Consider the following 10,219-nt stretch of genomic DNA (forward strand, 5'->3'; position numbering starts at 1 on the left):
AAGTAATATCTCAACAACAATAAGTTCTCTTTAAATAATCTGCGTGTTATAATGAAACACTTGAGAGATTTTGGTCCAGATGTGTAAATATCCGCATATATGTCACAAGTTAAGACAATATTAAAATGATAATTTTCAGGTTTGACACAAAAAAAAGCACTTTGCTGATGATTATCCCTTCGGTATTATAATATGGGTGTAAACCTCGACCAGATCGTAGCACAATATATTATTATTCTTCCTGCAAAGGATGATTTTAATAATGTGAAGGACACTTTTAAGAGACTATTTTACAGAATTTTATTTTCAAAGATTATCATTTTGCTTTTTGTCATATACCTATTAACCTATACCTATACCTATAAACTATTTATTTGAGGGCCAAATTGTGTTCAATACATCACATGCAAAGATGTAGGGCTTTTAACCCAGACTTTTATGTATTTAACCTTTTTTTTTTAAATGACAAGAAAATCCATGGAGTCTAGCGGAACTGGTGGTCAGCGGTCAAGGCAATTCCTCGGCGAACGATTGACCGAATAGCGTGATTGACACCTAATTGGAATCGCCACAGCCAATAGAATTTAGCCATTTCCATGAGATTAGCAGGGTCTAAAGTGGTTAGCAGAAAAAACTCGGAGCCTTTTCCTTAACCGGAAACGGACCCATTTTGCTGCCGTACCGCCTGTCGCCATTTTCAAAACGACGAAAGCTTTATTGCGCAGAGCAGTTGTTCAGCGACGAAGTTTAAATAAAGAGACGGATCGTTTGAATAATTCAAGGTAATACCAAAACCTCCATTGACTGCGAGCTGCATGTCGGACGGTCCCTGGCGGCCGTTTGGTCCTGGTCCACTTTATCCGCGCGCATGTATCCCAATGAGCTCCACTGGTTTAACGATAGTAACCTTTCGAGACGACATAAGCGCCGGCAGCTAAAGCTAAAGCTAGCGTCTGCTAGCCTGCTAGAGAGGGCTAGCGCACGTAACGTTTGCCCTCAGCATCTTAAAACTGCACGAAGATGCTTCATGATGGAACGTTAGCGGACACGTATGGCCTGACACGACACTTTGTCAGAGGAAACATTCCCAACACCATATTCTGCCTCGTGTTCAATGTATTGATGTAACATAAGCACTATCATCTACTTTCCACCTCACAGAGGGGCGGGACGGCCAACAGGATGCTAGAGCTGCCGAACTACAGCAGCCAGCTGATGCAGCAGCTGTGGGCCCTGAGGAAGGAAGGCCACTTCTGCGACTGCACCATCCTGGTGGGAGACAGCCCCCACCGCGCACATAAACTGGTACTGGCCGCCTCCAGCATGCTCTTCAGGTAGTGTGAGTCTGGGGTCTGCAGGTGATCCATTCAGCTGTGTGATGGGTGTGAGGGGGCTCAGGATGGTCCAGAGTCTCCTGCTGTTAGACTCCTTGTGCATTTGAGAAAACTTGTAAGAGATCCATAAGATCTTTTTTTTCAGTGTTGAGTCTTGGGTTGGGTTTTCAGGTTTATTATACACATATTAAGATCATCTGCACGAACAACCTATGAAAGAACATTAATAAACCAGCCTGGTCGAGCATGCTGTAGAGCTCTGACTGCACACTATTCTTCTCATCTAGCAGACACGTCTCCGAAACCATCAAAGCATTCATTTGATATCTGAATAAATTGTTTGATTCAAAACAACGTATTTATATAACAATTCTAAAACCATGTCAAGTGATTGTAGGCAGATTGCAAGCTGACCATTTTTACATTGACACTGGAACTAGGTTTCAAATATTGATTTAATTTTATCCCAATTTGGATTTTTCCCGCCTCATATCTGTTTTTTCATGTCATATTTTGAATCTTTATCTTTTAGGTCACACAGGTCATGTCTTCATCCAAAGTAATTTCTGTGGTGTGAATAAATAGAATTAGAGTGCAACTGTCAGGTTTGCAGCCTTAGCACCCATGGAAATAGAAAAGCAACCAAACGGTCTTCCTCTCAGGTCTCTCCTGGACGACTCCGACACCATCTCCATCGACACAGCCATGGTGTCCTCGCAGGAGTTCAGCTGTCTGCTGGACATGGTCTACACCGGCAAGCTGCCTCTCGGCAAACACAACGTGGGCCGCATTGTCGCCGCTGCAGACAGCCTGCAGATGTTCGACGTGGCTGTCGGATTCAAAAATGTCCTTACCAGTCTTGTGAGAAAACAAGTCCCAGTCCCAGTCCCACCCGTCACTACACAGGCCCCGGCCCTCACCATGATCAACAAAGCCCAAAGCATGACCCCTGAAGGTCCCGCTGTACCCGGGGAGGACTCGACTCTACACAAAACAGAGCCTGGCCCTGAGCTGAAGAAGAAAGAGGCTCAGAGGGACAATAAGGACCAAGAGGAACCAGCATGTAAAAAGGCCTGCGTGGAGCTCTCCGAGTCGTCAGGTGAGCGTCAGGGTATCAGCCAGGAATACACATTTACTAAAACCCAATCCAATACAACAACAACAACCTTTCACTGCTTTGCGACTGACCGCCTTGTCTTTATGTCTGCGCATGCACAGGCACAGAAGGAGAACAAGCCACCGAAAAGGTAGAGGAAGAGCACAACAGAACGGCGGCCGAGGCATCGGACGAGCCTGCCACTGGTTTCCTGGAACATTCCTCTCAACTTGTGGAGCTCCTCAGCAGCATGCCGTCTGCCCTGGAGCTGCTGAGCCAGGCAGCGCAGACAAGTGTGGACGAACAGGAGAGACAGGTAGGACAGTATGTGTAGAGGTGCTGTATAGGAAGGAGTTACAAACATGTGACATACACATCATTGAGAATAGTACGGCACTGACAGGGAAAATTTCACTGCATGGGTACTTGAAGTACATTTAGCTGATTATAACGTACTTGATTACGTTTTAAATGCAGTACTCGTACTGGATTGTTTCATCAGAACGGCGTTAGTACATTAACTGCTGTACTTTCCCATGTACGTCAGATTGAGGACTCACTAAGGCAAATAATTATTGTACCCAGAGTAGTTCCATAATGCGTGATATAAGACTCTGTTAACTTCTGTAAACACAACAGTGTGATGTTTTAATCATATAAGATCAAATTATTATTTGAGTTGTTTTTCACCAGAGGTTTGACTACAATAGAATACATTTAAAACAATGGAATCAATTGCCTGAGATAATAGTACTATATTTACCTCTGAGATTTAGTGAAGTAAAAAGTGTTGTAATTACCTCTGAGATGTAGTGGAGTAAAAATTTCTATAAAGACGATAAGATCAGATCTCTTAGTAGAAGGTACTACTAGGAATCAGGCCTGCTTCTGATAGCATTGCGCTCAGATAATCAAGGCGGCATTTGTGCTTGTGCCAGGTTGTGAGTCAGTGCTGTGAGGAGGCGGGGGCAGACCCCAGGTCAGCGCTGGAGATGCTGCTGAGCAGAGTGAAGGCCGGCCAGCTCAGTGAGGGAGCGCTCTTTGGGCTACTCCGGGCCATTCAACACAAAACCCCCTCCTCCTTCCCTTCCCCACTGCTCCTTCTGCTGGAGGAGGTGGAGAGGAACTCCCAGCAGCCAGAAGGAAGCCAAACTGGAGGTAAAGAGCCCTTTGTGACTTTGAATCTCACAGTGTCAGCTCCAACAAAACCAAAAGTCTAGGTTCAGCTGTTCATTCAGGCCATTTTGCGCTGTCTATATAGCTTTGCTTTTTTTTGTATATGTTTTACAGATGACTCAGAGAAGCGGAACGCCACCAGCAGTAAAGAGCAGCAGCAGGAGGATGAGGAGGAGGAGGGAAGCATTAAGGAGGAGACCGAGGATGATGAGAAGGTGGTTGATGCTTCGCCAGACTCCTCCCCGCCACCCTCCTCCTCGTCTCCCTCCAAGCCCTACCCCTGTCGCTGGTGCAAGAAGGCTTTTACCTACAAGTGTCGCATGCTGGCCCACGTGAAGCGCTGCCCCATGACACAGGAGTGTGAGCAGCAGTGCCCTCAGTGCCCGATGAAACTGGCCACCCAGCGGGCCCTGCAGCGGCACCGGGCCGAGGCCCACCGCATCACCACACGGGCCCAGAAGATCAAGGTGGCCTGCGACCTCTGCGGGAGGACCTTCGCCCACCCATCAGGTAAGTCAGGGATGTCGGCAACACTGACCTAGAAAAGGGCTTCAGGGATGGGTGGGAGTCCTCCCCGCGTGGCGGCTCGCACGGCTTTGTCCTTTCTATCTCTGCCACTGTCGCTAAGAAAAGTTCTATCTTTGTGCCAATTCATTAGTGCAACAACAACCTTTCACTGCTTTGCGACTGACCATCGGATGAATATCTGATATTAGATGCAGCACCTGTCTTTCTGTGTATTTACTCATCATGGTAAGAAGGGGCCCTCTGTAACCTCGCCTGGAATGTGTGTCTTCCCTCTCCTCACACCTCAGGCATGATTTACCACAAACGCACCGAGCACTTTGAGGAGAAACCTTTCACTTGTGAGGACTGCGGCGCAAAGTTTGGTGCCAACTCGTCTCTGAAGAATCACATGAGGCTGCACACGGGAGAGAAACCATACCGCTGCAAACACTGTGACATGAGCTTTGGTGTAGCTGCCGCACTTGCATACCACACCAAGAAGAAGCACTCTGAGGGTAAACACACACATCATCCCACTGCATGCCAATACTGACACTGACATTCTAATATTCTGACACCATGATGCAGAGGATCCTTCGGAGGATTTCAAGATGTTTCCATTAAGTGAGTGTTTTCATTTTAGCGTTCTTCCTTCGTGGTGCAAAGAGCCTCAGCTGGTTCTCCCTTCTCAGTCTGCTCCCCTCCTGTCTTTTTACATCACGATGGTTGGTCAGCAGCAGCATTCTGCAGGTTTCTCCCTCAGTAATGAAAGTAGTCAGTTAGACACAAAACCATAAGAAAATGGGGTCGAGACACAAAAAACTCAAAATTCCAAAGTCTACTGCTCTTGTCACTGAAGATTATGAAGTTATCCTGTCAGAGCAATTATGACCTTTGCAGATGGATTTTTCAAATCTCTTCTCAGCTCAGTCAGCACTTGTCTCTTTTGTGTTCAGGAAAGATGTACGTGTGTCAGTATTGCAAGGCGGTGTTCGCCCAGTCCATTGAGCTGACGCGTCACGTGAGAACACACACTGGGGATCGGCCATATGTGTGCAGAGAGTGTGGCAAAGGGTACAGCCAGGCCAGCGGACTCACCGTCCACCTGCACACCTTCCACAGTAAGGCCACACACTTGGATGCATCATTTACAATATACCATGATTAGACCAAACCGATATTGTAATGCTGGAGTAATTGGGGCAATATAAACATGTGGTGTCATAAAACCCAGTATTCATTTCCGCTCTCGGTCAGATTTGTCGGAGCCTCATGACTGTCAAAAGTGTTGCCTGAGCTTCTCCTCGCTTGAGGAGCATCGCCAGCACATCCAGGAAGTCCACCCAAAGGAGTTCCACAAGTGTCCCACCTGTAGCAAGATGTTCACCAGTGCTGCTCTCCTGGACAAACACAAAGGCACGCACAGTGGGACCAAGCCCTTCAGCTGCGACCTGTGCAACAAGTCTTACCAGGTAGGACTGCGTAGGTTCACAGCTTCACAACCGGGCAGTTTGAGGGGACTGAGGGTCGTTGGATGTTTAGGTTTGTGCATTTGTCTATCTCTGTTGCTGTAGCAACTGTCAGGCCTCTGGTACCACAACAGGACCAACCATCCGGAGGTGTTTGCTAACCACACCCGGCAGCTTAAGACCCTGGTCCAGTGTGACGTCTGCTTCAAGTTCTTTCCCAGCGCCGCCACTGTGGCCAAACACCAAGCCGCTGAGCACCAAGGTGAGACGCCGCAGGCTTTTCAGTCTTTTTCTCTCTACTTGAAGGTTTGAAGTAGAAACATTTTAATATTTCCACTCACCAGGCAAAAGACAAATTCTCACCTTCGCGCCACGTCATTTGCGCCACATGTGGAAGATTTGTGTCGTTTGCAACCAATTGCCTCTGTGCATTGACTCATGGAATCTACTAGCACGAAAAGGTGGCCTTGCTTTTGTGAACGCAGCATTAGATTTTAAATATCATTCCTCAAACAGACCTGTTCCATGAAAACATCCCAGAAAACACAAAGATTTCTCTGTCATGGAGCTTCTTTATGTATTCATGTATCTCTGAGAAATGTCATGAGGAAATAATCTCCAGGCATCGCATGGGGAGTTTGCTGTGTACTTTTGTGTTCACTGATGTCAACAAACATCCTCACAATCGTCATCTTGAAAAACCCCAAACTTGATGAAACAGACGTTTGTCCCATCAGTGTTCATTCTTGTATGAATTTAAGGGAGACAACACATCTAGTTGGTAGCTGCACAGTTACGACACGTCTAAACATCCTCTGCTTTGTTGCATTAGGTACAGGAGTTTGTCTGTCGCCGGCCGGGGCGGCGGCAACGCTGCAGTGTCCCTACTGCCCCTCCCTGTTGGGGGGGGAGGAGGAGATGCAGGAGCACATTGGCAGCCAGCATGTTGGCCACAGCGCCGATGCGTCCAGCTGCCCCCTCTGTTCCCTGGTCTGCTCCTCCCAGCTGGAGCTGCAGGACCACCTGCTCGCCAGCCACATGGAGACCCAGGAGGCCGGGGAGGAGCGGGCCTCCACTTCCCACGCCGTAAGTAAGGAGGGACGTGCTGGTGTAGTCTCAGCCCTCAGCTGACACGTACAGCCCCCCCCCCCCTGCTAAGATAATAGATAGTGGAACTGATAGTGATCAAAAACCTATTCACAGCTGATTATCAGGTGAAATAATCCTTTACTTGTCCCTCAGCGGGGAAATTGGAGGATTTACAACAGGTTCAAGTGCAAATAAGAGACACAGTAAAAAGACACACAATAAAAGACAAGTATTATAAATTAAAAACAGAATCCATACCTTAAAAAGCATGACTATTGTTTAAATGTAATCCTATCTTCTGTTTGTACGCTGTTGGGACTACAGATGATGAAAGACTTTTGGCTAATTGGCACATTTACAGCATGTTTTATTAATGTGCACGGCCCCTTATCAAATAAACCAAAAAAATTAACAATAACTCAATATAATATATAAAGCCAGAAATTACTTTTGTTAACTATTGTTGCATTGTGTATTCATATTGCACATTTTCCAGTAAGTCATTTATCAGTTAGATCAGTGGTCCCCAAACTAAGGCCCGCCTCCACATTTGGCCCGGCCCCCTGAACAATACCAGAGGGGCATTATGATTTTTTTTCAGTCTGGCCACGCAAATCCTAGACTAGCCCCTGTGAAATATAACAGAATAATGGAGAAAAGGTTGATTCAGAATGCAGGGTATTTAACCTGCAGTGGTCAAACGATTATTTGTTTGTTCAATGCTCTCATCGGTCAAGAGGCGGTGGCGGTTATTATTTATTTCATTTTTTTCTGTAAAGATCCCAGAGAAGATTATTTGGTTATTATTTATTTCATTAAGTGATATTATTTATTTTCATGACTTTTTTTCTGTGAAGAAATGATTTGGTTATATGTGGCTTTCTGGAAAACAATAAATGTTTACATTTAGGCATCCAGTGCAATCGTCACACTTTTTCTGACCCCGGCCCCCTCCAGAGAAGGGAAAAGTTATCTGGCCCTCACAGGAACAAGTTTGGGGACCCCTGAGTTAGATTGTCTCGATTATTTTAATTCAATTTATGTGATTGCTCATACAAACAATAACATGTCATAAACAATACAAAAACATGACTTTAGACAAAGAAAGGAAAGGTTTGCTATTATTTTGTCAATTTTATCATTGGAGTCTCAAGTTATTAATAAAAAGTGTTCCATCATAAAATGACTTCAAACTGCATTGCACTGTTTAACTGTCTAGAACCATGCTATTGGACAGCGTTGGCCACACCCCATTAATTATGTCATATCGCGCTTTGCCTGATGGAAAATGCTGACTACCATGTTGCCGAAGTGCAAACACTTTGAACTGTGCATTTTTATCTTTTTAAAATGAACTAATATTGAGAAAATATGATTGTCCAATCAGGAGATATCGACGGATCCAACAGACAACAGAGGGGCGGAGTCGTCAATCCTCTCTGAGGAGCAGGCCCAGCTGGCAGCTGCCCAGCAAGTGTTTGTGGCGTTGACTGGTGGACAGGAGGGGGCGGAGTCTGCGGATGTGGTGGAGGTCAACATGTATGACCTGCTGAACAGCTCGGTCACCTTCATCTGTGAGGACAAGCCGCCAAGTCCTGACCCTTCGCCATGAACTCTGACCGCTGGAGGTTTAGTAGAGAGCAGCATCCTGGTGTGATGACTCTTCTGGTCATTAGAAAGCTACAGCAGGCTGCACTGACACAACTCGCAAGCTTAGGACTCATCCATGTTCGGCCCACCATCAGCGTCTGCGTGGCAGTTTGAATTTAACGTGGTGTGTTTGACTTTATATTATATACAAAAACCCGGGTCGGCTAAAGCGCTGTGTTAAACACAGACGCACCTGAACCAACCTGAGCTTCGTTGCGCTGCATCTCCAGTTCCTAACACAGCGACGGAATATGGACACAAGAGCAGGTGAGTGTGCGGCCACGAGTGGTCTCACAGAGGCCGGCTCATCGCCACAGCACTAAGGGAGAGTCTGAGCTTTGTCTCTTTAAGCCAATCACAGTGAGGGTGCCTATCAATGTAGGTATGTGCCTGGCTTAGACCAAGTGTGTGTACTACACACACATGAAGGTCACTGAGGAAGAGGTGGATATACTCTGCAATGTGTAAAGCAGCAGAAAAGAGAGCTTGTGCTTCTACTTCCAGGCTGTACCCGGTGAGTCAGACCAGGCCATGAGTTAGAAAATATTTTTATGGACCACACTTTCACTCTTGGTTCATCAAGCTTTTTAAAACTTTGCAAACCCACTTTACTCATTTGCGCTCCAAAATGAGGGTTATGAATTATGAGAAGAATGCCACTTTTTTTCTGATGTGTCAAACGCCTTTGTTTGTAATTACTATGTGCAAGTGTCTAAGAGTATAATTTGGAAGATCCACAATCATATTGATTGTATTTAATAAATGTCTTACATATTTTGTATACTGCATTTGTTTGGATTCCTATGACTTCACAGTTTCAAAATAACAATTTCTAATATTTCATTTAATTTAAATAGCAGAAAATGGCCAATGTGATGGTCTGGTCCTCAATGGGAGGTATATTCCCACCTAGTGGTTGCAGCAGGGACTACAACCCAGCAGGGCAGCAGGGGAGGGAACCAGCTCCCATAGTTGGCAAGGCTGCATGGAACAACTGCCCAGCTGAAGACAATGATGCTGATTGCCCCGACGCGAGCTGGTCTGTTTGAAGAAGAAAAAGTTGTGGGAGTTTGGAACATCACGTTACCGAGGAGGAACATGGAAGAAAGCAAACGATGAATGACTACAGGACTCACCTCATGGTCCCGATCTCTCAAGACATCATACCAAAAAGTGCTAGTAAAAATGTAGGAATGATTATTTTCACAAAGCACGTAAAAGGGGCTCATATTTATAATTCCATATGAATAAAAGTTATATTCCACTTGTCAGTGGAGAATGTACTATTCCTAGTTTTGTTATTCAATTTAACCTCCCAACATTATACAACTTCCTGAAATGGTTTATCAACAGTGAAAAAACAAAAAGGTGTTGAGGAATGGATGTCTCCATTGCCTCTCGGACCATCAACACCGGTTCCCCCCAAGGCTGCGTTCTTTCCCCTCAGCTCTTCTCCCTGTACACCAGTGGTCCCCAAACTAAGGCCCTCCACATTTGGCCCGGCCCCCTGAACAATACCAGAGGGGCATTATGATTTTTTTTTCAATCTGGCCACGCAAATCCTAGACAAGCCCCTGTGAAATAGAACGGAATAATGGGGAAAAGGTTGATTTAGAATGCAGGGTATTTAACCTGCAGTGGTCAAACGATTATTTGTTTGTTCAATGCTCTCATCTGTCAAGAGGCCGTAGCGGTTATTATTTATTTCATTTTCTTCTGTAAAGATCCCAGAGAAGGTTATTTGGTTATTATTTATTTCATTAAGTGATATTATTTATTTTCATGACTTTTTTTCTGTGAAGAAATGATTTGGTTATATGTGGCTTTCTGGAAAACAAATGTTTACATTTAGGCACCCAGTGCAATCGTCACACTTTTTCTGACCCCGGCCCCCTCCA

The 10,219-nt window shown here is 45.5% G+C and overlaps 1 protein-coding gene across 2 annotated transcripts; it reads left to right on the top strand.

Annotated features, from left to right (window-relative positions):
• Window positions 1–648: 648 nt before the first annotated feature.
• Window positions 649–9,594, top strand: zbtb40 (zinc finger and BTB domain containing 40). Of its 2 annotated transcripts, XM_037448156.2 has the most exons (12): window positions 649–782; window positions 1,162–1,334; window positions 1,997–2,433; window positions 2,553–2,746; window positions 3,369–3,588; window positions 3,721–4,116; window positions 4,422–4,628; window positions 5,070–5,234; window positions 5,371–5,585; window positions 5,688–5,844; window positions 6,415–6,668; window positions 8,059–9,593. In XM_037448156.2, the coding sequence occupies exons 2-12, from the start codon at window positions 1,183–1,185 to the stop codon at window positions 8,281–8,283; spliced, it is 2,622 nt and encodes an 873-aa protein (XP_037304053.2). In that variant the 5' UTR covers window positions 649–782; window positions 1,162–1,182; the 3' UTR covers window positions 8,284–9,593. The 2 variants fall into 2 exon arrangements, with proteins under 2 accessions (XP_037304053.2, XP_037304054.2); XM_037448157.2 differs by lacking the exon at window positions 649–782 and having other exon boundaries at window positions 1,211–1,305; window positions 8,059–9,594.
• The last annotated feature ends 625 nt before the right edge of the window (window positions 9,595–10,219 follow it).

The sequence above is a fragment of the Pungitius pungitius genome, chromosome 8 (assembly GCF_949316345.1).
Source record: "Pungitius pungitius chromosome 8, fPunPun2.1, whole genome shotgun sequence".
NCBI classification, from domain to species: domain Eukaryota; kingdom Metazoa; phylum Chordata; class Actinopteri; order Perciformes; family Gasterosteidae; genus Pungitius; species Pungitius pungitius.